The 27,185-nt window shown below is 40.0% G+C and overlaps 1 protein-coding gene across 6 annotated transcripts in view; it reads left to right on the top strand.

Moving 5' to 3' along the window:
- The window catches only part of CMSS1 (cms1 ribosomal small subunit homolog), a 221,382-nt gene that overhangs the window by 127,943 nt on the left and 66,254 nt on the right, over positions 1-27,185 (top strand). For 2 of the 6 annotated variants that reach the window (XM_053932668.1, XM_053932676.1), the window contains exon 1: positions 26,362-26,578. The exons of the other annotated variants lie outside the window; for them this stretch is intronic. Coding sequence is in view for 1 of the 2 variants with exons in the window: in XM_053932676.1 (XP_053788651.1) it covers positions 26,563-26,578 (16 nt within the window). In the remaining variant the exon portion in view is untranslated. Of the gene's footprint in view, positions 1-26,361; positions 26,579-27,185 lie in introns of those variants that run through there. 6 annotated transcript variants of the gene reach the window in all.

Raw genomic sequence — 27,185 nt, forward strand, 5'->3', positions numbered from 1 at the left:
GCTCATGTTATCATATCCCTTGGCCATCCCACTTAACAACTGGAAGATAGGCATGTAAATTTATTTTCAATAGGTGTGGTCTTCATGAGCCATGAATGTGCCACTTCATAGATTTAGTTTACTGTGATGATTTGCAATTGACTGATTGCAAATGCTGGCTCCAGGTGCTTACAGCACTGTCTGTTTCTGAGCGCTGTGGAGCTTTCCTGCCAGCTGAATCCAGGCTGAGTGGAAGGAGGAGATTCTCTTCTATTTATTAAATGATATTTTAGATAAATCGGAGTAGTTCTCAGATGTGTTTGTTTTTATTCGTGCTATCAAGAGCCATCTAATTCTTGTGGGACTGAGGCAATTCAAAATTCTGAGTTCTTTGTCATATGTTTTGAGCTCAGCATAGCTGAGGACTTTGAGCTACCATGTACTTTCTCCATTGCCCCCAAATGGAGGGAGAGTAGGGAAGAAAAGCCCTTACTCTTGGTGGTTGTAGTCTGAAGAGTATTATGCTACCCTCTGCAACAATTATGTCTCATGAATGTATTCTTTGGTGCTTTTGTTTTCTTTCTAATCTCTTCTGGCTCATTTTTCTACTTTGTGTTTTCTGACTACTAATTGCAGTATGCTTTAGAAACTGTAATATGGGGAGTTGCTAATTAGTAGGAAAAAAACCTAAACTTTGATAAATTTTGGTGAGTTTCACTTGCCAGCAACTTTAATCACATAACAAATTTTGGGAGAGGAAAGAGGGAAGCAAACCCCTCCCCCATTAATTCTTAATTTCAGTAAATGACTTGCTGTATTATTAGGAACATAACCTAATGGCTACACAGTTAAATATTTACCTGCGAGTTTATTTAGTACATCTTGCTTTCTTTTCAAGCTACAGATTTCTACATTGCATCCTTTATTCAACTGTTTGGTCTTCCTAAACTCATAATCTCTATATCTGTGATGCTAAAGAAACCAGAGTGTGAGGTCAAAATTTCCATTACATAGACAGAGAGGAATTTCAAGGAACAATGCCAAAATCACTTTTAAAAATAAATTTACTGGAAAGATGACTCATCAATCAACAATTGCTGTTCTAGAAAATAGAATTATTTATATATGTTTTGGGTACAGAGATGGACAAAATGCACCCTGACAGGCAGGGTTAGATTAGGGTGATTTGTTTGTTTCCAGACAGTTTTACCTTGACTCGATGTTTCTTTTTCACCCTAAAGGAGGACCCTAAGTAGCACATAGCTTCACATTGCTGGAATCATTGCCTCTCAGAACTACAACTATCCAGCAAAAAGAAAACGATTTTCTGGTTTCTTGTTGCTTGCACTAATTAGCTAAGCATCCAAAGGACAAGAGGAATAGTCTCCTCCTGTGCTCTGGAAACTTAACATGAGGCCACCTGAGAGATCAAAATACAGCCTCTTATACTTAATGGAAGTGTCAGACTTCTGCTTCAGTATGCAGTAATATCAGTGTGAAAAAAAAATGTGAAAAAAAGCAGTTTTCCCTCTTCTAAAATACTTGAATAAATAGCACACAAGAGTGAAAACCCTTCTGAGAGGAAATATGTTGAACTATGGCAGCATCTCTGGGGAAGTGTGGCAGGCTTGCTGTTTGTGGCTTTTTGTGTCATGCCAACCCTTCAGTGGAAAAGACTCTGGTGTTACTGGTCTTCCCTGTCCCTTAAGCCACATGATCTTTCTGCTGGGTTAACCTTACATGTGAAGAAACAAATGAGTACTGTGACTTGAATGAGATGACCCTGGAGATGAATCTGCCACAACCTATGGTCCTTTCTGCAACCATGTTGGCTTTCTGGTCTGAACAGGGAAGAGGGAAGGAAATGGTGCAACCACTCACAGTCCCTCTCTCAGAGGGTAGACTGGATAGTTAGTATATCTGGATGTTTCTCCCCAACAGAAGACGTAATGATTCTGTAAAGCTTTCCTGCTCACGAGACACTTCATCAGAGTAGCATACCAACTGAAAGTGTGACTTCTGACTTCATTGCTTTTTGGCCTTAGAAGACATTTAGTCAATACTGTAGTTATTTGTAAGTAGGAAGCACACTCTTGTACCCTGCATTGTACATGTTGTTTTTACAGATTTTCCTTTGCAGTCACATTATTTCCTGGAATAATAGTGTGGCAACCTTGACAGTACATGTTTTTTGAAAAGGGATGTGATCTGCAAGCCAGCCCTGTCTGCTATATGTTTCACTGCATTTAATTTTGTTGCTTCCCTATATTACTGTTAAGATGTTAGCATATTTAGAGCTGATTTCACTTGTTGAAGCAGATAATTTACAAGAGTGCAGACTGCCTGTTTCTTCTGGAACTTAAACCTGTCAGAACCACAGGGACATCTCCTCTCTCAGTATTGATGGGTAGGGTGTTACAGGTAAAGGGTAGCACTTCTCACATTCAGTGCATTTGAAAATATTTGTGAGAAACAGCTGAAGCTCTTCTGGGTACAGGATGTGTCATTGACTGTTCTGTTTCTCCTCACTAATGTCAGATGTGTTTGCAGCACAGCAGTGTAGGGTTCAGTGCATGTTAGCAAACGGCTTAATGTGCCTAATATGACTGGGAGCAACAATGATGTGGCTGCAGAGTCCTTTCGAGGGTTAAATGGGAGTGCTGCAGAAATGGATGCATTCCTTCACCCCAATCTCTTTTTCCTTGGGTTTCCTTCACAGTTTGGACTTCTGGATATTTGTTTTTAATGCGTTATTGCAGAGAATTGGATCATGGGTGACATGTTTGAGTGTTGGCTACAACACTTGCAACTTTCAGAACACAGTTTGGGGGCCATCTCTTGGCTTAGCCTTACCTTCAAGGGTGATAAGTAAATGCACCAAAAGAGTTTCTCCCAGTCTTCCTCAAAAAATATTCCCTTTTAGCCCTAGAGGCTGGAGAGCCTAGCAACTATCTCTGTGTTTTATTTTCCTTAAGATGCTATGATACCATGGTGATGAGTTATTAATAAACCTCCAGGCAGATGGAGAGAGCTTTTAACTGAGAATAACCATATATGAACAAATGTCATTATTTGGTCTGTTGGGCAGAGCAGCCGAGCATTTAGCACAAAAATATGACTTAATCTGCAAATAAATCAGAGCAGTCTTTTTGCTTAAATGTCAAAATTACACCATGTTTATGGAAGAACAGAGGATTGTAAAGCACTGCATGCATTATTTTAAGTATATGAACATAATGAATTAGAGCTGAGACTTTTTTTTTTCAGATTTGTTGCATTTCTGAACATATTATGACCTATTGTAAGTGCAGTAACAGTTTCCCATACAGCACAGTGCTCTGCTTTGATGGCACTGACTCACAATTCTGTAAGTCTTTATACTAATGTGGAGTAATCTCTATAACAGTGACACTAATCCCTTCTTCTAATATGGAACTTGAGTTTAAAAATCTGTGAAATGGAAGCTTTAAAGCAGCTTTTGGGAATTAGTAATTTATAAACTCTCAGTCTGTCATCCATACCAATAGAAATGTCTCTATAATAACAGAGCAACAGGGTACTCATTTTAGGAAAAGCAGTGAAGCCTTGAGGATTTTTCTTTTTTTCCTTTGTTAATGTGTGAATGGCATTAATTGCCTAAGAGGAGCAGCAAGATTTTGGTTACATGTGGTGTGAAATTGTTGTATCACCCTACTCAAATGATGCTTCCTTAATATCTTGTGCAATTTTACTGTGCTGCAGTCAGCCTACATTGTGTTTCAGCTGTTGTTAAAGGTTTGAGGTACCAATGTCTTACATGGCAGCTTTGTAGCTTCCTGAAGTTCTCACTTATCAGCTGTCAGATGCTGATGAGGAAGACAGCAGCCATCTCCATGAATGTGGAAAGCTGGACAGAACATTTCTTTTTAATATTTCACTTAACAATTTCAGGTGATTGTATTCATTGAGAGAATAGGCCCTTAAAATTCTCCAACTGCCTTGACTTGCAAAAAAGTTTGTTTCCTGTTTTGCGGCCTTGAACAGGAATTGAACTGTAGCTGTGAAAACCTCCAAGTTAACAGGTAAGATAGACCATTATGTGCATTTGTGATGTGTGTAACACCCACTGACGTAGATAATGCTGTGTCCCCTTACACTTTACGCACATTGTGAGAGGCATTGTTTTGAAATTTGCCTTAAAAATATTGTAGAGATACCTAAGCATGCTGAAGAACTGAGAGCAAAATTTACATGACCTCTCAACTCAGTTATTTGTAAAATACAGGTGAAATGTCTAGAAGAGCTGGGACTTCTTATTCCATATGGAGATATAAGGGATTTTGTAAAACATTCCAGCAGAGTGAGACAATCACTAATCTTTCTGCTGTGTGTGGGGGGTATTTTTTTTTCCTTATGTTAGGAATGCTTTTTCTGAGTAAAAATCTTTCTTTTTTTGTTGCTTTGGGGTGGCTTTTGCATTTATTTTTGTGTTTGGTTTATTTTGTAGCCAACAAAGATGCAAAACAAGCTGTTCCATCTGTACAATGCACTATTATTCTCCAAAGAAAACTTTTTAGTAGAAAGATGCTGGAAAAGGGACATCTTGACGAAGCAATTGTCAGGGAAACTAGGGGAGGAAGTGTATTGCATGAAGACACATTGATTTTCTTTAGAGCAACGATGTTCTTTTGCTTTTGAGGTTTCATGAATTCACAGGATAAAATATTTCTTAATAAGCCCATCTCCCTTTACCTATGGGAAGAATTTTGTCTAGATTTAACCTCAGCTGTAGCCTTGCTGCTTTTGTCTCTGGCTGCATGGTGTAAAAAAAAAAAAAAGGGAATGAGCCATTATAAGATGTAGTTTTCCTGTGACTGTGTCAGGCTGGAGTCCTCAGAGGTCCTGGGCTCTGTCTAGTGTGTCAGGCATCCTGTGGTTCTCTACTTGGTTGCAACTCCTCTGTCCCTGCTTTATTGTAAAGAACCACACTGGCATGTTGTATCATACAAAAAGGGAAGACATTTCTCTCAGCAGCCAACTAAGTGTAAGTTCAGGGCTTTACAGTGCAGTATTGGGCTGTGCAAATAAGCTCAGAAAGATGACAAGGTGTACAGGACATGACAGTAAGATATAGACACATGCAGTGGAACTTAAAGGAGCAGTAAAAGGTAAAACAAATGCAGGTTAGATTTGGGGCAGTGGTGTTTCCTGTGGATTTAGGCATAGTATTTTTCTTCTCTTAAAGTAAACTACTTTAAGAGAAGCCATAAATGCAACAAACCAAAGAGCAATTTGAGGAGGTCAGGCATCATACATGAGAATCAAAGAACTTGGTAGTGAGCAGCTTGTGGCTGGGGAGTTCTTCCCATCATATCTTAATGATATGAATTTGGTGTACAGGTGGAGGCAGACACCCATTGGAAAAGCAGTTTGTGATAAGATTTGGAATAAATTTTCTTACAACTCATTATTTCTCCAGTTTACAAATTACTTCACTTTATTTGGGTCCTAGATACCTACTGCCTGATAAGGAGAAGTTCTTACTATTTATAATTTGGAGTTTTTTACTCGGGCTGCTGTGATGTCTTAAGTGCTTCTGTAAAGGAGTGCAATATGGAAAATAATATCAACTCTAAAATTAATTAATGAGGGAATTGGAATAGATATGACAATGTTCATCTGCTTTGAAAACCATTGATGGTGAGGTAGAAAGTGGTTTACTAAAGGTATTCTGTAGAATAAGCAGTAATGCTAATGAAGTTTCAGTGCTAGTGCAAATGCACAAATGAATTTTTAAGATAATCAAGGAGGCAGTGCATTCATTAGTTTGATAGAAACATTAAGCAGTTTTATTAAAGAGGCAATTTTAAGTGTACTAGACTGATGTTAATTGCATGTATTATGGGGCAAGTATAATTTTGTGTCATAGCCATCTCTATTGTTAACTGTGAATTTTGTAAAAGCTGCAAGATTGCTTTCTCCTAGGGCTGTTGATTTCTTTTACAAAGAGCAGAAGCTGTACTACCCTGATTTTTTACATTGTACTGGCGGGCAGCAAATTCCAAATTCAAACCTTTCTTTAATTTTCACCAATATGACATAAATGGACATTGCACATAAAAGGCTGAGCCATTGCATATGGCTTCTGGTATAAAGAATATTACAGTAACAGAAATGCCCTGGTAATAAATTTATGTGAATGGTAACCATGTGTCTCTGAATGCCTCCTGTTTCTCATTCAAGTTAAATGTTACTCTATCAATACTTGCCAGATATCTTGCACTCTCATGTCTCTGCAATATTAAGCCTTTGATGCCTTTCAGTTTTTGAAGTTACTGTATTTTTAAGATCCTTAAATTAGGTCATAACAAAAATATTTCTATTTATCTAATCCATTTCCCTGTCTTCTGACTGCTTGGTGTACTGGAGCATGTAATAAAGGAGAGAGACTTAAACAGCTTCCTTCAGTATAAGGAGAAAATACTCTGAAAATCACAAGTTTCCTTTAAAAACTAAAGTTTTTTCAACTGACTGCAGTGTGATGGGAGTGGCTGTGAACGATTAAACTTCCTTGCAGGGGGTAGAATTTGTAAGATGCAGAGCTAGTGAGTCACTATTTCCAATTCTTGGGGGAAAAAAAAAAGGGGAGGGGGGGAAAGGATTTCTATAGCTATTGACTACTGTGTTTCAGAAGTGGAGTAAGTGTTGTGTTTTGTTGTGTATCAGTTTTCCAGATGCTTTGATTTGATTCAGGTTGGAATTCAGTAGCCATCCAGTTGTCACTGCTCACAGAAAGAATGGAGGAGTTGCGCAGATTTTTTTTAATCACACCAATTACAATCTCTTGTTAATCTCGTGCCCTGTTGGCCAAAACATGAGCACATTTCCCTTAGTGCTTGCGACTGTTCTCTTATATGTGGTGAGGAGCCTGCTTAGATGAATGAGAGCTAACAGGAATTCCCTCATGACCTTTGCTCAAAGCCGTAGTTACTGAGGGCACATGATATTCACAGCTCGAAATCCAGGAACAAGCTTTTCAGGCACTGCTTTTGTCATGGAGATACTACTGTCCATCCAGTACTGCCCTTGCCCTGACCATTCAGCTTGCACCTTTTGCTACCAGTTAGGTTGTTCTGCCTTCACTGCAAGTTGCATTTATTCAACACAATGGAAAGAGCTCCTAAGTAAAGATCTCCTTAGCAGGCAGTGACCCGATGCAGCGTTTTGTCTGGATCCTGCTTATTTTGAGATAAGCAGAGCTTTTCTCAAACAAGGCCTGACTGTATTCGACATCTATTAAAAGCACCCTCTAGTTTAAAAACAAAAAAGGTCTTCTGGAATCACGTAGTCTTCTGAAGTGTTTAAAAACTATTCAAATGCTGGCAACCAGCATAAAGCCTTTGCCTGATCCTAATCTCCAGAATGCAACAGGCATCATTGCCTGGCTATTTTCAGCTGATTCTGTGTACTGCACATCTAAAACTAGAAGAAAACTGTCACTGCTCTGCTTTGCTTTCCAACCCCAACTGCTGCACTGGCCCTGTTTTTTTGGTTTTTTTTTTTTTTCCCTTTTTCAGATATTTAGAACAAACTCAGGCACTTCAACCCAATTTGGGGTTTTTTAGAGTTGCGATGTTCTTTGGGCTGGAGAAGTGTGACATTTCTGTTGGCAAGCATTTGATTCCTATACTTCCTGATCCTTGAATCAAATAAGCAGCTGCTTCAATAAGATTTTTATTGATATTCATAATTCCTATATACACATCAGTTTTTCAGAACAATCCTGAGTGTGTTCTGGAAGCTTTTGTGGGATTTAATCCCAGACTTGGTGATCTCCCATGGGGTGTATAGCTTCATATTGTCACTTGTCTCTGTCTCCCTTCAGCTGGGGTCCTCCATCCCACGTTTATGTTTCCTGTTTTGCTTTTTTTACTGTTCTAAGCTCTAAACTTTGCCAGTCTTTACTTTTATTTCTACTTTCATTGCTTGGTGATGAGTTGTCACTACCTGTCGCTTCTCCTATCGCTCTTCTCATCCCTAGAAGCAAGCTGACTACCCTGACACTGCTGGTGGGCTACAGAACTATAGATTTTTCTTTGTCTCACTCTGAAAAAACAAAACAAAACAAAAAACAAAAAAACAAAAAAAAACAAAAAAAAAAAACAAAAAACAAACAAACAAAAAAACAACCAAAACAAACAAACAAACAAAAAAACCAAAGCCTAAAAATTAACTAAGGCCTATACAATTTCCTTCTAGAGAAGAAGCAAAGGTCCCAGTAGTTGGGCTGTCGTTTATGCCAGAAGCAGAATACCTAGTCCTTTAATTTTGTGTCATTTGCTCTGGCACATAATAAATGAAGGAACCTCTTTACTATGTGGGTAGAATAAGAGGAGAAAAGTCTATTGTAATTTTTTTATTGTTAAGGAAAAATTGGTAATGGTGCAGGAACACAGGGGAGAAGCACAGAAGTCTTTCAGCACCAGAAAGAAAATTTCTCGCTTACAATATATACTCAGTGGAACTTGGCATGGAAGCACAGAAAGCATGAGGAAATGTAGGTTGAGAGATTTCGAGGCAAGCTGGGAAAATGTATGTGAGGATATAATGCTTACTAGTAATACATATTTTATATATACACACACACACACACATATATATATATATATATATATATATATATATATATATATGTATACAGACCAAATAATAGGTGATATATTAAATAAAATTTTAAAAATTGAAGTCTGTTAGGCAGTTGTAGAAAACAGAATGGCATGTGATTGGAACCACCCATCTCAAGGATCTTTATCTCACTCACCCTGTCTTGCTCTCACACATCAGTGTTTGGCAAAAATTGGGAGGGACAAAGAGAACAGTGTATTTGGGGGACAGGCTTCTGAGAAGCTGAATTTGATGATTTGAGCAATATATTGAGACAAAATCAGTTGACCTGTCCACATGGTCTTCCATGAATTCAGCTCTTGTATTTCTCTAAAAAAATTATTTTGTTGAATTTAGGTGCGGATTTGGTCTCATCTCTTTTTTATATAACCCTACCAAATAAAGACATTCTAGGATTGATGTTTCATGCACCTGGTTCAGATGAGACTTGTTACATCACTAAAATAGGATTTTATGGCTTTCCTACTAAAACTGCATTTGAGTGCTTTTAAAAGCTTTTGATAATATTTGAGGCAGTATTTTGGCTAATTGTTTAAATCTGCATTTAGAAAATTATTAAAAATTAAAATTATTATTAAAATTATTAAAATTATTAAAATGTAATATTATAAACCACACATGCCCTATAGTCTTTTCTCTAATTAGGAAACAAAATTACAAAAAGTCTACTTCTTAACACCAAGTTTTAATGACTTTAGGCTTGAATTGTATTGTAGCAGCTCAGGGGAATGCTAATGGGACATTTTGATCCCTCTGAAAACTTCTATAAATGCCCATGTAGGAGCTGAAAATAAATATTCTTTCAGTCTAAATGACTATAGAGTTAAACTACAAGGAATGCTCCTGACCTCAGTTGCCTCATTTCTAACATTCCACAGTGTGTAGTTGTCACAAGGTAGAACAGCACAAAAGTTGACTGACACTTTTTTAGACCCCATAACAGAAAAGAATAGAATGTCTGACTTACATAATTGAATAGATTTCTAAAATATTCAAGTTTGGAGACTGAATTCTGTGCAGACCAAGCTTTTACATTGGGAAATAAGACTCACCAATATATTTCATATTTGCCTATACACCACAGTATTCACAGAATGTTTTTTTAATTCACTTCGGTTCAACATTTTAATTATATGTTAAAACACAAATAGCTACAGGCCAAAATAATTCTCATCGTGGACTGCTGTTTTTTTTTTCCTTTTTAGATTATGGAAACTGCCTGGAGTCCTGAGACAATGGAAAGTTTCAAGACTTCATGTACAAAAGTCATGGAAGAAATACTGCAGTGTACCCTAAGGCTGATTATTTCATTCCCTCCCTTTTTTCCTCATAGAACAGATGTATCTCAGTCTGTGGTCTGAGCATCTATTGAAGTATTGCTTGCACTTCTAATATAGGTTTTTGCCTTTTTGTTAAGGCGCATACGTTGGACAGGAGTTGAGAGTGAAATTGAGGTCATGGTTCAGCCTTCTACCAGCTCTGTGACACTGCCCATACGGAGTCATGATTCATCCTTCCATCAGTTTTGTCTTCCAATAGCTCTGAGAATGTCTTTGTAATAGCTTAGAGCATGGGTGAAGTGTTCATTAAAATGTTTCTCATGCCCAAAAGCCTTAGGCAGCCTGACTGATCAGTTCTCTCTGGTCTTCCATAGCACAAATTATATCTCCATTGTGTGAGGATCTTTAGTTCTCCTGTCTACATCTAATACTCTTAAAAATCCTCAGTTGGATTTGATCTCTTCTCAGTCTTGATACATAAACTACAAGCACAGCAAAAATCAGTACTGGCTGACCACATTGTTTTAGTTTGTAAGGCAGATGGGATGCAAACTCCATTTTATACACAGTCATCATTCACCCAAATGTGAAGGTCCACATACTAAATTCCTGACTTTATTAAAGTTCTTGGACATGGTAAGACATTAATCAGGGCCTTCATATAAATATGGCTATTTCATGGTTTTGCTGGAGTTAATGTCCATCCTGAATTTGTTGAAGTAGTTACTGTTGTGAAAAGATTCGGTCTTGTACTTGAGCTGAAGCTGGACATGCTCCAGTGAGTGGCTTTCCATGGGCCCAAACCCACAGTGTTAGGCATCATCTAGCTGCTTGGAGGACTGAGTGAACAGAAAGAAGAGATGATTTCAGGACTCAAGTTCTTTGATCCAGAATTTGTTATGGTACTAATCTGACTTCAAATCACAATCCTGTTGTATTGTCTGGGTGGATATAAATTTTACCCTACTAAAAATAGGGGTTGCAGTAACTACGAGAAAGATTTTAGGTTGGAGACCTGGGTTCTAATTTTTTTCTGACAAATTTGACTGACTGACAAATTAGAAAATTAGTGAATGATTTTGTAGCTCACAGTTGCTTGTTTTCAGCAACTCCAGAATCCTTTGCAGCCAAAACTGCTGTTGTCAAACTTCAAGGACTGAATCCAAGAGATGTGGTTTTCAAATTCTTTCCAACTGGAAGCTGTTTTTTTCTTTCCAAAAAACTCACATAGGAATGGAGGGTCTCATTTATCCCCCACAGCATAAGTTCTCCATACTCTTACACCACATTTTTGCTACTTTGAGAGAGTCGCTCTCACCAGGTGAATTACTAAGAAGGTTGGTATATGAGCTAATAAACTGCTTTATGTTCTGTAGTCGCAGCTGGGCTGCTTCCATACCTGACCCTGACAAAGCTATTGCAGTGTGTCTAGACATGTCTTTGGATCTGTGTTACTTGCCTACATGCAATAGGAGCTCTGCATTCTCTTCCCTTATGCTTGCAACATCTTCAGCTTTTTTCTCTTTTCCAGCTTCTCTGGTTGCATTCATACGAGGACAAAATTCTGTCATTTCCTCCTGCATGCTTTCTCGGTATTGGCTGCCAGATAAACAGTGTGTGCTTCCTGTTCATTTGTTGTCTTAGACATTGATTTTGCCTGTTTTAAAGGACTTTAAGATCTGGCAAGGCTAATATTATAGCGACAGTTGTGTTCTTTCACCAAGTTCTTCCTATTAGCTTGACTGCTTTTCTGTTCCAGGGGAGAGCAATAACCAATTTTCCTTTTTTGCTTTCACTGCTCAGCTTGATGCTAATCTGCCAGCATTTCTTCCTCTGATCTCTTGTCTGCCCAGCCTCAGTCTTGCTTCCTTTATTCTGACAGCTGCTCCAGACTCGCCTCCTTTTATGTCCTTCACATATCTGTTTGTGTGTCATCTTTGTTGGTGCCTTTGATGTTTGGCATGACCATACTGAGATCTCTGCTTGAAGGAACTTGCCTTTCTAGTGGCCCAGAAGGCACCAAAGAAGCAAATGAAGGAGAGGATTCATCTGGAACCAATGAGTTCATTGGCTTGTTATCAGCAAATAGTTCTAGGTCTTATCCCAGTTCCACTGTATGGGACAGTGTGGCATTATTTCATCCTACACCTTGTACTCTCTGTCTGCATCTGCACTGTCAAGAGAGACCAGATGCCAAAATGGACTGGGACTTGTAACTGAATATTTTCTTTGCTTTAAGCAGCTGGTGGATTTTTTTTCCTCCATTAGGTTACAATCTTGTTTTTAAGGATAAACGTACTTGAGATGCCTTTCACTCTTCCTTTGCAAGATGCAAGTATTTTTTCCCCAAAAATAGGAGGTATTACATCTTAAAATACTGCATTTTTAGACCAATTGTGGTGATTTCATCCTGGAATTATTGGGGTGTTCCAAAATTATATTTTACACAGTGAGGTTAGAATACGCATCCTTTCACTGTGGTATTTTAAAGAACTGATAGGCAGACTTCTACATGCAATTCAACATTTCATAATTATATTGTATTGAATTTAGAGTATTTGGTCAAGAAATGGGATTATGAATAAACTGGTGGAGTAACTGTATAGGCAGCTGCTTTGAAGTAGTGCTCAGTCATTTAATTTCACATGAATTCTTAATAAGGATTCCACCTTATTTATTGCATTAAATTCCACTTGGTGTGGATTCTTGGACCCCTGTGGTCTGTTGGTGACAGAAGGATTTTGAGACATGAAACTGTTTACTTTCTGAACTTTCATGTGCTTTGCACTTTATTCCTTTTAATAATTAAATGGTTGTTTAATATCTGAGGTTGAGACTGGTAGCAGTTCTTTTTCGTCTGCTTCTCACCAGCACAGTTGAAGTTTCTCAAAAGAAAAGACATAAGATCTGAATATCCTAAACTATCCAAATTAGTGTACTTTTTCTTGGTGATAAAAAACGCCCTGGAAAGTATCAGTTAATTCAGTCTTAAATCTTTAAGAGGTAATTTTGACAGGGTTCTGTAAGTGTAGAAAGTTCAACAGAGTAACCAGAGAAAGGTTCCTAATGAAATCCTGGCTTTGGTGGTGAAAACATCTGTCTAGTTTTAATAAAAGCTTGATTACACTGCATTCATGAGGATTTCTGCAAGTCTGCCCTGATGACATATAAACTTTAAATTAGGCATAGTCAATAAAAGGCCACCTAATATGGTTTCATATTTTGAGAGGTTTCTCTGTAATTGCCCCAGCTAGTTAGTCTGTTTTCTAACCATTTTGGCATCTGCATGTGCTGAAAGAAATCATCTAGGAAAAGATGGAGCTTGTACAGCTTGTAATGATGTGAAGTGACCTGACAGAGACCTGCCTCCTGCTGCCTCTTTATTTAGTGACCTTCCACAAGTGATGAGACAGCAGCCTTCTCCCAGCAGCTGTTTTCTGAATTTGGTCTGACAAATGGTATCATAAAGGTGGCAGGTGAGGTTAAGAGATCTGATCAGAACATACTGATTTAACAGCCACCAAAGGGTACAAAAGAATATAAGGAAAAACAATCAAGTGCCGTCTCTTTATCATTGTATCAGTTTTCTTTGCACAGTCCCTTGTGAAAGCTTTTACTGATGGCTTTCAGCTATGTATCATTATAATACCTCCAATAAGCATTACATAATAGGAAAAATATGCTACACTGAGCAATGAAACTGGTGTTAGCCAGTCCTGTGGCCCATATCAAAATGCTCTCACTAGTGTTCCCTGTAACAACACTTCCTCAGATGAAATGGACTACAGCATATCATCAAGTAAGAGTTCATACATCCATTTTAATGGTTTTTGCATATCCCTGTTACAAGTAATGGCTGTGACTACTCAAGAAAAAAAGAACCCATTTTTTCCTCTCTGTAATAGTTCAGACGATTTTCAAGCACATTCTCTGCCATTGCTGTGTTTGCATGGCTAAATAGGCAAACACTCTATGTGTTCGTTCTCTCAGGCACTGAGGAAGGGGAGAAAACACAGTGATGATAAAACCACAAGAATTAACTAGAACAAGTGGGTAGACAGTAACACTTAACTGGTTTTTATTGTTGGTTCTCTTACTGACAGTTCAGTAGATTACAAGTTGTCTCCTATTAATGGTGTGGTTTATCCTTCAGTCTAAGGTAAGTCAGGAATTTACGTGCTTACCTGATATGGAGCTCCTGTACTCAACTTCTGTCATAAAATTATTCTTAACTATTTGAATTCTCCTTACATTAAAACATTGTCTTTTTTAATGGTGCTGAGAAAGAAAAAGTCCCTCAAGTATCTTTATTTGGATGGTTATTTCCTGTGTTTGCTTCTGTTAAAGCATAGGAGTTACAGGTTACAGATTTTCAGTTGTCATCTTGAAGAGTTTTGAAGACTATTATTAACACATACAGGTAGGTAGGATATATGTAGGTTTAGAGATCTTTTGTCATAAAGATTCAGTATAAAAAGTACACTGAAAAACTAATATATTCCAAAGATGTTGAGTTATAAAAGGCACATGCCTCTCTGTATGAATGATAGTTTTGGCCAAATGCAACATAACGTAATAAGTATTAATGTAATGGATGATTAAATTTGTCATATTAATGACACAATGAATTCTAGCACAGAGGCATTCTAAAGGGAAAGGTGACTGGTGGCAATGGAATGGACAGATGGACTTTGAAATGCTTGCAGTGAGAGCTGGAGAGGACCATTTTTGGTCATGATTTTTTTTTTTCCATTTAGATTGTAGATAATTATCTCAGAGTAAATTGACACCACAAAAAATTATGAAGGATCATAACTTATGGAGGATGGAGAAAGGCATTATTCTGTAGCTACAAACAGGGTCCATCAGGCACTCAGAACCTGAAGAAAAGTTGACAGTTGTACCTGTAGCCATGCGTGGTGCTCACATGTAGTGTGGGAATGATTTATTTCAGCTGGCTGAGAAGCTCAGCATCTGCAGAGTGCTCCTGGGTCATCACCTGCTAAGCATAAGCAGGCACACATCCTTTTGTTCAGGCCTTGCTCTACTCCTGCCAGGCAGAGGGGTGGGAGGGGCAGCCCATGGGCCATGAGTGCAGTACAGCAGTGTCTGCTGTAAATTATTTATGTCTGCTTCAGCCTGCACATGGGGAAACAGGACATAACAGCAGCCCAGCTACAATCATGTTTACCCAGTCAGCATGTTTAAAGATATAAATATCTTTATTCTTTTTCTTTTGGATATTTGTCAAGTGCGTTTTGGGCTCAGTGGGAAATCTATAGTGTAATGTTTGGTAGCACTTGTATATTTTGAGGATGGTGCCATGAGAAACAGGATGCCCAGGTCCTACCTTGTTTGAACAATCTTTCTAGGTTTTACTGCCATGCTCCACACCATGGGCTGCAAGTACTTCCCAAGCCCTCTGACCTGCAGAGGCAAGGGCAGGGTAAGCACTGCACCTTACGTTTCTTAGGGATAGAAGGTAGAGGCCTTTTGCTCTGTACCATGGAAGTTTTCCCTGATACAGCAGGATTTTTTTGTTGCTTGGGTTCTGAGGTGGAGTTCTTAAACCACCTTAAAAGTTGTTGGCAAAGTGACCTTGAAGAAAATTGCCTCAGGTACTGTACTGGGGGATGACACTGTATTAATGTGTTGGCCTAAATTTCAAATCTTAAGGTGGAATAGGGTGGCAGCTGTGTAAAAAGAAAGTTCACCAACCAGTGTTGTTAAGTGCCTTTGACCAGGGCATACTGAGGGGCCAGTCAAGATCTTCTGGGAGCTGCTTTGCTAAACACAGTTCAAATTTGAACAGGCCTTGTTCCAGAGGGCTTATGGACAGTATCAATAGAAGGAAAAATGTGGGGAATACAAAAGTAAAAGCAACATGTGAAATCAGATTAATGTTATGATTTTTGTTATGGGGAAATAGCATGCAGGAAGGAAAGGCTATTATAGTGAAGAGGAAGAAAACAGAGAGAATGAAGGCAGAACAGAAAGAGCCAAGCATATAGTTAATGGAGCCAAGAATAAAATAAGGCACAGAGATTAGAGGAGGCAGAGAAACACCATGTTTAAGTAAGGAATAAGGGTAAACCTAATGCTTGTTACTACTCTGTAGATTTTGAAGAGTGCATCTTGACCTGCACTCCTGCAATATTTTCCTCTGAAATGTTGTATTGGAAAGGATGGATGCTGAACTGTCCAAAGGACAAGTAGAACCTGCTGAAAGTAGTTGTGCCCATTTGATGAAGGCTTGAGCTTTGGCATGCCTGGTCAGTGCAGGGATCTAGAAGCAGCTTTCCTTTTTCTTCCCAGTTTCAAGTCCTTCACAATCAGAATTCCTATACTGCACTTGCACTGTTATAAGAAAGTTGCAGACCTCGTATCTTGTTTCTATGTTGGCTGTAAGACTTGGACCTTTCCCTAGACACCAGTTTCACTGAGACTAGGAACCAACTACTGTCCTACAGTCTGTCCCAGGTCTAGCCCCCCTCACCCCTGGCTTTGGAGTCCAGCCCTTCACAGCCTTCTTTTCTGCCTGTTATGGGTTAACTTGATCTTCCCATGGGATAAGTCCCAAACTCTCCAGGTCCCTATGTGCCTCCAAAGAAGCTGTACCCTAGACCCGCATCTCTTCCCAACTTATCCCACCCTAAGGTATATCCCAAAAAGCAGCTTTAGGCCTTTTTCGTCTGCTGAATGAAAGATTCCCTTTAGTAGTCAAAAAAGTAGAAACCTGAGGGACAGCACTTGATGTGGACTTTTGATTTAGAAACAGTTGAATGTTTTTCTGGGTGTTCCAGGCACTCTTGCCTCCTACATAGGATGTTCAAAGATCCTCCATTGTACATGGGCAACTTTGAAGGTGTGCCTGTAAGCATTAGCAAGGAATAGAGAAGGTAAGTTGTAAAAATCTGATGGCCAGTAATATTGATGAGAGTGGGTGAAAATCAGGAAGAAATTTAAGGCTATTTTTATCTTTTTCACCCTGGTCTCGCCTCCCATTTTGGTACCCAGAATGTATAAAATGAATCAAATTAAAGGTGGGGTTTTTTTGTTTGGTTGGTTTTGGTTTTTTTAGATTTTTTTTTTTCTTTTTGGGGGGGGGGTTTGGTTGGTTTGTTTGTTTGTTTGTTTTTGTTTTGTTTTGGGGTTTTTTGGGGTTTTTTTTCTGTTTGGTTGGTGGCTTTTTGTTTTGGTTGGGGTTTTTTTTTGTTTTTGTTTTTTTAATGTAAGTTGTGCTTCTGCTGTTAATGTCCTGGAAAGAGCACCTGCACAGCCTGTGTCCCAGTCTCCCACAGCTATGGTATATGTCAGTTGGATAATACCACCGTAACAGGCCATTTCAGCCTCCCAACAGTTGTCCTTGCCATTCTGTTGTACAAAATGGTGTTTTTCGCCCTTCATCAGAGGTGGAGACCTGCGTGTTGCAGCACTGCAGTAAATAGTAAGAGAGTTTATTTTCTTAACCTTTGTCTATCTGTATTTCAAAACTCACAATTTATCTAGTAACTTCATCAGGAGGCTGGGATGTTTCTAAGGCAGTGTAAGCAGAGATACCACTTAGCAGAGTTTGTTGGGAGAGTGTAACTATGGATATAAGAAGATGCACCATGACTGAGGTTTTAACTCCCAGATTTCCAGTGGGAACTTAGTGAACAGAAAGCTGCCATCACCTTCCAGGCTATGTCCTTCCCCTTGGTGTGCTGGGTCCTCTCTTGACACAGAGCTCAGCACACACCCCACTATGTCCTCTTCCAGCCAGCTCCTGGTTTTCCTCCCTCAGCCGTGTGCCTGCTTTAGCTCAGGTGCTTCTGTCCCACAGTGACAGACACAGCAGAGAGCTGCAGTGCAGGTGTGTAACTGGAGATATCTGTTAAATCTTTGCAAAGGAACAAACTGCACATTTAAAATATAAAAGTGAGCATTATAATGGGTGCTATGCCAGAATGCATTTTTACTTTTGCTTTTAATAGCCCCAAATGGATTTAGTAATGTTTCCTTTCTCTTTTTATTTTGGTGGTTCTTTTTTTACCTTGTCTATGCTACATTACTAAATTCGATGAATATATAAATTTAGCCTACAAAGCTGAACATATACACATATTAGCAGTGGAAGAGTTAGGGTTTTTGGAGTTGGATGTGCGTGTTAGGTTTAAAGTGTCCAGTCTTCTGGTCTTGAAGACATTTGGAATGGGATTCTTTCTTCCTCTGTGCACGTTCTGTTCAGCAAGTCGACAGTCTGATACTGATTAAGGTTTTAGGTACAACAGGAGTACAGCTAATAAGAAAACAATGAGTTGGTGTGTATTTCTGTGCTGTGCTGCTCCCTACTGAATTGTCTGACTACCAAATATATTAAGGAGTTAACAACAGAGGTGTTCTCCTGGAGGGGTGCTGATGGAGCCTGGTGGTTTTACAGCTAAAGAGCAGAGGTTTAGAACAAGCTGTGCCAGCCTAAGAAGCTTCTCTCTCCATTCTTATCATAAATTGTGATAAGAATTATCATAAATTATCATAAATTAGTTATGCTAAGGTGATACTCAGCAAAAGGCAGCTAGCAGTGAGAGCAGAAGGGTCTTTAGATGGTTAATGTCAGGGTAAAGAGAAGGAAAGGTGATTTTCCAGTATGTGCTGCATGTTCCAGGAACCCTGTCTGTGCAGGAACAATCCCATGGTCATAGTTAACTGTCAGTAACTTACCATATTTGGATTCCCAAAACAAAATGCAATGTTTAGTTCAGCTTTGAAGGGCAAACATTTCCTTATGGAGCTTAATTGCTTTGTTTACATGTAGCTAGTTACTTACCAAGTGGCAAGAACAATAGGCTGAGTGCCTCACTTAACCCAGAATGAGATAAAACACCGAAGACAGCGAGGCTGTATTTCTTAAACAGACCACAGGTCAGATGCAGCCTCCTTGGCTGGCTGTCTCCTAGAAAACCTGCTGCCTGGTATACCCTTCGTCTCCACAGCAGCTGTGTGACTTTGCCATATTGTCCTTGCTGTCTGATCTTCACCTAAAAGCAAGCGGTGTTTCTTGGGTCTCTCTATTTCACATTCACCAGGCACCTTCCTGAGAGCTGACCATTCCTGGCACAGTGCAGCATGCAGTGAACATCAGACCATCATCACACCAGGCTTTGACCTCACGTTACCCCACAGCTTAACCTGGACCATGCCCAGTTTGCAACAGAGGCAGCTGCCTTTCCTCCTCCCTGTGAGGAGGCAGGCAGGGCCTTGGGGAAGCGTGAGCCTTGATTTCTCAACCAGCCACGCCTGTTTTGTGGGATGAGGAGCAAAATGGAGTTTATTTAGTTAAGCCAGATCTCTGCCAGTCACTCATGCCTGCTACTGACAGGAGGCCTTTTAATAAGGGTGCTTCAGCCATGCCAGAACACTTTTCTTGTTGTCACACAGTCTTTCAGCCAAAGGCAGTACCCCATGATCCAGTGTGATAGGAGTGCGTGACCCAACACATGTTTTCCCTGCCCAGAAGTTGAGAAGTTCATTGTCAGGTCTGCCAGATTAATAGAGACAAAAGAAGATTTTTGGTTGGGACTGCAGCTCTCACACCCTCAAGGAGTCCCTTGCGTCTTGGGGGAGTTTGGGGCTCACGCCAGGTCTCCCTGCATAATTGAGTTTTCCTGAGCTCTGAGCGGAGAGGACATTCCAGAGATTTTTATCTGTTTCCTTCTCCATTTCACTGGTAGCTTTTCTCCTCATAACATCTAAATTGAAAGTCAGAAAGTTTGCTGAGAAAGACTCCTAGTTTGTTCCTCAGTTTCTTTTGGCAGAAGGAAATTCTCCATTACACTGCTTGTACCAAAGGAGTAAGGTAGATGTTCTGCATTAATTTGCCAGAAGTTAAGTAAACTTCAGCCATCCCTGCAAACTGGAGAACAAGTTGCTAACATCTCTTACTTTGTAAATCTGTGTGCAACTGGGAATGAGAGGCCTCTGAAAATATGCACAGAAAGTTTAAGTGTGGGAGAGCACCTGTGAACCAAAAATCTTCCTTATCTTTTTCCATGAGTGAATTATTAACTGGCACAGTTGTGTGCTCCAGTCTTAGGTACAGTTTACAGTTGTCACTTGCACTTGAAGGGGTGTAAATGGAGGCTGATATTCTTTATAGCTGTCATCTCCACAGCTGTTTCTCTTCCCTCTGTAGGCAATCTCTCACTTGCAGAGGGGGATGCAAGGCATTTCCTATTTTTGTATGTTTGTGGTACAGAGGAACAAAATCATGCAAATAACAAGACCACAATGACAGTGGTATTCTAGAGAATATCACAAATTATCATTACCTTCCCAAGCCTTTACACTATGAAAATAAACTTTAAAATCTGCTGAAGATTTAAGCACTAAGAGCCCCTTCCCCTCCACCGCCACCTAAATACATGAGCTGCTTCTAGAGCTGGAGGCCTCCTCAGTAAGACTACCACTTGTTTTGGGCTTATACAAGCATTTATAGCTACCATATAAATTGAAATGTTGGCATGTCTGCTCTTGCCTTGTCATTCTTTTGTTTTTGTAACACAGAGCCCAGTAGTCATCACAAAAAAAGAAAATCTTCAGAAATATGTCTTTGAGGAGGAAGACTCCACACAAGGATCGATCATATTCCTTACAAGAATTAACATCTGAGTCAGGGGTTGCCAGAGACTAACCTGAAAGATGCTAAGTATGTGACCCTCAGGAAAATTTTCGAATTGTGGCTTTTCTGCACTGTCCTGCTGATTCCTTTTTTTTTTTTTTCAGTCATGCAGCCCCTAGCCTGATGTCCCAACCATTAGGTTGCCCTCCATGAACAAAACTCAGGAAACTCCTGAGTTCATCGTCCAAGAAAACCTTTTTTTTTTGGAATACAGACTGAAAAAGATAATCTGTTTTGTCAAGTGTTTCCACACCTCTGTAAACATGCAGTCTCCTCGTCTGGATGATCTCATGCATATATTCATCCAGTTCTTACTTTGCTTTGAGACCACATTTGCAGCAAACCAGTAATATATGCAATATAAAAAGGTTTTGGGTGAGATCCAGTATAAGCATCTCATGGTGAAATCATTCTTAATATTATTTAACAGCTACCTGGTGTCTGATCCAGGGAAACTGGTCACAACTACACCTTCCTGTAGATACTTAAGTCAGTGGCACATGTGAGCCTTGGATGTTACATGAATGTAGGGCAAGGAAGACCCAGATCGTAATTTGTCTCTCACATGGTCAAGCACATTCCTCCTCCATTTTTTGACAGTGGATGGTTGATCGAATGACAGCTCCTAAACAGGTACAAGCTCATCAGCACCCCTTTCCAAAGAAACCTTGTCTGGAAACTCTTACCTCTCTCACTGGAAGTGGAGGGAAGGAAAATTGGAAGTCTATGGCTTAAGGAAAACCATTTGGTACTACAAAGTTAAGTGAAGATCAGCTAACCTGCTGGAGCATCACAGGCTGGAAACCTGAATGTTCCGGCAGATGCCATTTTGGCAGTGGCGCAGGTGGCAGTCCTGCGAAGTCCTCATGGTCTTTATCACGTAGTAGGAAGTGGCATTGCTGCCCTGGATGCAAACATCCTGAAAAATAAGTGGTTAGTTAGTGACTCCACAGAAATAAATTCTGGACACAGGTGATACCACGAGTATTGGAGTGCAAGGTCACAATATGAGTACTGTAGAAGAAGTTATTGGTGTTGCCAGTGACAGATGTAATACCTGCCAATGATTATGTCTTGCAAAACAAAAACCCCAACACCAAACCCAGCAGTTTTACACACTCCTTGCTTTTCAGCTTTTAAAACTTTTCTGGAGAGTTTTTGCAAATGGGTGGTCTAAAACCAAGGCTGATTAAATATCTGTTCTGCCTCCTGTCACCTTGGAAACAGGGAATGCCTACTGTGAAAACAGTCTGAAGCATCCAGGATGCAAATTCAGATGTTCATGTACAACAGACTTTTCCCCCTTTTTTGTTGCTCAGAACAATACGAGAGTCCACAGCAAGGTCTGCATTTCCAGCTATGTGCACAGCGTAGCAAATACATTGAGGCAGCTTATGGCTGGCAACACTTCATGGTAAATGCTGCCTTGGAACTAGGAGTGCCCATGTCTCTACTGCTGAAAGTAGGGAAAAAACTCACTTTCACACTCCATAATGCAGAGCATGCACCCACGCAGTTTTAGCTCCTTATTTATTGTAGCCAGTTTATTGTGGGCCATGGTAACCATCTATGTTACATGTCTGTTCTTGCTTGCGTCCCTGGGAGATAATGAGATTGTGTAGTGGTTATATTGACAGCAGGGTTTCTTTTCCAAATTCCTTTTCTTCTGTTCTGTTCTTCGTGCAGCCCACTGAAATAATCTCTTTCTATACTGCAGAGCTCTTCCAAAAGATTTTTCTTTTTCATTGGGTACATCCATAAAAAAACAAGGAACTCTACCTTGCAGTTTTGTTCCTTCAAAACATCAGTCCAAATCCACCCATTTAAGTCATCTCACTTTTGTCCCTAATCTATTTTAATATCTTCAGGCAACCAAGAAACTGGCCTTTCATATGTCTTGAACTCTTGAGAATTGCTCAACAGTTGCACAAAATTGTTTTTCCTCCTCCTGCTGTGAAGATAGTACCAAATTAGGAGTGTGTTACGGGCCAGGCTTTTCCCAGTTGCCAGGGGCTGTGATCTCTTAACCTGAAGATGGAGAGATATTCCTTGCTGTGCTTGACATGGAAGCCTCAAAGTCCTATGCTCCTTTAGGCATTTTAGGGTTCTCAGTGTCTTACAGGGAATTTATTTCCCAGCTTTCCTGACACTTAACTGTGTGTGGCCAGGTAAATATTACAGGGTGTGCACAGCCAAAGAGTACAGTGCCCCAAAAAGACTGTGGAAAGAAATTGAGGTAACATTAGGCCTGATTTTCTTGCTCCTTTGTCAGAGGCCACTATAGACTTAACATTTTGTGATAAGTAAAATGTTGCCTTTCTAATCCTGTTTTTTCACTAAATTTGAAGAGAGATGGCGGGATTATCACCTTGGGTTTGGTTTGGGGGTTGTAGTCTCAACACTAGTCATTACAATAAAGTAGGATCCTCAACTTCAGATCACTGCTTGATGTCCTCGTATCCTGGAAATTAAATTATGCTGATTTAAATGTCTGCATCCGTTGTCTTTCCAAAATGCACAGCTTGATTTTAAAGATAAATGCTTGTCATTTTGGGACAGATTGTGTGCTAGGTTTAAGTTCACTTAGCAACACTTTTTTATTGGAGTGGCTCATGTAGCTTGTTAACATGCAAGAAATTATTAAGCTTTCACTTCCTCCACTCCCATTTCCTTTTCGGATGTTGAAAGGAAGCCCTGATTGCTCATTTGTGATTAGCCAGCAACCCAGAGTGAACTTAATCCTGTGGGTTTGTGTGGTGCTTGCCTATGCAGATACAGCCTCACTCAAGAGGGATTACTGCAGCTCACGTTTCATGGGGAGAGCTGCAAACAATCTGCTATTCTTTCATGTATTCATGGCCTGCCTTCTGAGAACAGAGGTAATGCCTGGCCTGCCAGAGCTTGGGAGGCAACACTGAAACGTTGGATGCTGCAGTAGAGAAGGGACGCGAGGGTGTTTTTCCAGTCCTGCTTGCCCAGGAGGTGGCACTGCGAAATAGTGGGATTTTTACCTGCAGCGTTTGTCATCTCACCCGACTGTGATTGTTTGAGACCTGACAGAAGAGTGAAGTTCCTTAGTCAGTAAAAACAGAGTGACTTGTACTTCTTTTAGGATGCCTCAGTGCTCTCCTGTGTGAAACACGTGGTGCTATCTGCTTTGCACTCCTGCGTTAGGAAACTGACCTTCACACCTACGCAGCCAGGATCAGAACTGGGTTTATGGGTGAGACTGTTCTGGCCACAAAAGAAGTGGTGATGTCTTTGCAGCACCTTTATTTCCGAGGCTTTTGTGCAAGTGCTTTGTGTCCCCCCTGATATTTCCCAGACCTACTGCCAAAGCAGCCAAAAGTTAAGAGCTATATACATGTAGTATGTGCTAGAAAACTAGAAGGTTTTGAGGAGTCTCTGTGGGATCCCTCTGTCCTGCATGCATTGTGCTATGTTCCTGTTAGAGTACTGGCTGCTCTGGTTTAGTGCTTGTACATAACACACATAGAGCTTTTTAAGGGATCTCTGACCCCACCTGCAAGTGCCTGACCTGACTTGTGCTGCCAAATGCAGGCCAACACAGCTGAGATAAATCTAGAAAATTTCCAGGTCTTTCATTTTTATTATGGTGATAAGCTGAGACCATTTTCATTTTTCTCTCCAATAAAAGCCTGAGATGAGGAGCACATACAGATCTGTGGATAATTCTGATCTTGGAATGGATATAATACTTTACAAAATCTTAGGCAAGCTTATTAACCTCCTTATTTTAATTCTCAGAAAGGTAAAAAGCGGTAATGCTTTTATAACACAAGAAAAACAAGAGCAGATTTGTAACACAATGTAACAAATATGTTCACAATATATCTTGGATCTAGAAATGTTACAGGAATGCAAAATACTTTTGTTATTATTAATCAAATATTAAGTTGCCTATACATCTATAGCAAAGGCCTCTTAGCAAACACATCCTTTAAAATAGCCTGACCCTTTCCACTTTTTCAGAGATATTAATAGTTTCCTGGCTCAGTGTTTTAGGAAATGTCGTCATAGTCTGGAGGAACCAATAAAAACATAAGTCACCTATTTTGTCTGATCATTTTACGCCAGGATATTTGAGGCTGGAAGCTGTGTAGGGGTAGGAGGGCACTGCTTCATTTGTGTGGGTGGAAGATGTAGAGGATTTAATACTGCTTTAGTATAACTTTAAATATTAGGACTCTAGAACTGTGTGAAAAATAATATTTTTTGAGTTCATAGACAGAGGCTTTAGATAGTTTTTGTAACTATTTAATGATTTTTTTTTCTCCTTCCTATGCCATTTATTGCTTCAGTGCCTGATAAAAGGGATGTTGTCTTTGGGGAAGAGTATTCTGTTGGGTTTAGGCTTTCATTGTCCTTTAATAAGGAGGTGAGAGCTCTTAAGAAATGTCAGTGCCTTAAAGCAAATGTTGGTAGCTGATTATGGCAATATGATTGGTGTGACAATAGCTTTTTTGGTATGGTCAAAGGAGACCATTTCCTACAAGCAGAAAATGCAATTACTTAAATTGAAGAACTATTACTGTATGAAATCTTAGTACAAAGCATCGTTACATGACATTGTGAAAAGCAAACCATGTGTGTCTGCAACAGGCATCTGGTGACACTTTGTTCTCCATTACAAATGCCAGCATTTACAGTGGGACAAACCCTGCCATCCTTCCATGGTTTTGATTTTCTCCCTTCTGAGACAAAGCTTCCAGCAAGTGTGTTAGTCCTGACTCTGATCTCTTGGCTGTGGAGAGCAGATACGCATTGCAGTTTTTCCCCTACTGTGCTGTTGTCTGCTGCAAACTTCACACAGCCCCTTGGAGGTAACATCTCTGTTCCTGTTGGTTTGTGCTTGGTTGCATGGAGCTGGGAAAGGCTGTTCTGACCCCATTTATCCTCTGCCTCTTCCCAGAGAGTCCTCCAGAGAGGACCAAAGTTTTCGCCCGTTTTTGGGAAGTGATGCTCTGTGTTTTCTCTTCTGTGTTCCATCAGCGTTGGAGAGCAGTGTAATGTTTGTCAGCAGTCTAGAGAAACTGAAGGATAACAATTACTTCATCCCGCATAGCTGTCTTTACAGAAATGAGCTGCGGCACCAAAACAGACAGCCACCACCACCACAAGCTGCACCATAATGCATTATGTTCTCCTCACCTGCCCCTCAAAGTAGAAAAATCAAACATGATTTCTTTTCAGCTTCTGCTGTAGCCCCAAACAGAAGTTATGTGCAGCTATCAGTGGTTCGCTGAGAGTTCAAACCATGTTCAGGCTGCAGTTCAGGATCTGCAAACACCCATTAAAATGTGCTTTGGGATTTCAGAAAGATACAAAAGGAGGGTAAGGGTACCAAGATACCCTGATTAGAGTCCAGTCTAAAGGGAAAATTGCTGCTGATCTAGTGCATTTGTGTTTTATGAATCCAACAAGGTGTTATCTCAAGGCTTATACAAGAAGCTGGCAAATGAACCCCACAAATGAACCCTTTTGTTAACTCTCACCAGGTATCTGCTCTTTATGTTTTTGGAGGCTTTCCTCTCCACCTTTCAATGTAATGTACTGAATTCTTATTCTTTTTCAAGCTGAGAGTGGATCAGCGCTGTGGCAAAGAGACTGTGTCCTGTTACCTTCCACTTATGACAGCCACTAGGAGATGTTGTCACAGTAGATCCATCCCCTTTGTACCTGTCAGTATGGCTTACCCCTTTTGTGTATGTTTTAGCAGGTAAGGCCTAGACTTGTTACTGTGCACTATGCCATGAGATACCCCTTTCAAATTCCTTCTTAAGCTGGAGCTGGATCTGTGTGTGGAGGTGTCCCTGGAGTGTCAGTATCCCCTAGCACTTGGTGATACCAGGGTCACTGCTCGGTCCCAAAGCACAACATGCAGACAACAGCCAAACTGAGATAATTTCTTTCCCAAGTGACACTATTGGAGACCTGAAGAGATGTGCATTGAGCAGGATGTGTAGGTGGAGGGGTGAGTACAACATTGTTATTGTTGCTTGCTCCCACGACAAATTCAGAACAAAGTGGTCATGTCAGATGCTCCTACCAACTACTCAGGGGCTTTGGAGTAGACAAGTCTCTCTCTCTGACTTGCTGTGTTCCATGCTTAGATTTAATCTCATTCATCAGAGGGTATAGGCCCTGATGGGAGAAATGTAGCTTTTTTTGTCATCCCTGTTTCTTGCGTGTTCAGGGTCTAGGGAAGGCAGAGCTCTTCTCAGTTAAATCCTTAGTTCAGTCATTTGCAAATGGGAGCTTTTAATTGTTATTGGTGTATGGTTAAACTGTTGTGAGCTGTGCACATATCAATTCTAAAATAAACACCTCTCTCATCCAGCAGAGGAATTGTGACCTCAGGAAGAACCAGATTTAAAAATAAGGCTATCACTTTAATCCTCAGCTTGTGCCCCCCTCCCCTCAGGCTTTTGTGATGATGGCTGCATTTTCTTCATTGACTGTAGATTTTTCCAATTAACAGTGACATTCTCCCAATCCTACCCAAAGAGATTTAGTGAAAGTGAAGCTGTAGAGGAGATGAAGGCAAACTATTTCTTACATTTTTGTCTTATTCCTGTGTC

This window comes from Vidua chalybeata, chromosome 2 (assembly GCF_026979565.1).
Source record: "Vidua chalybeata isolate OUT-0048 chromosome 2, bVidCha1 merged haplotype, whole genome shotgun sequence".
Taxonomy (NCBI): Eukaryota; Metazoa; Chordata; class Aves; order Passeriformes; family Viduidae; genus Vidua; species Vidua chalybeata.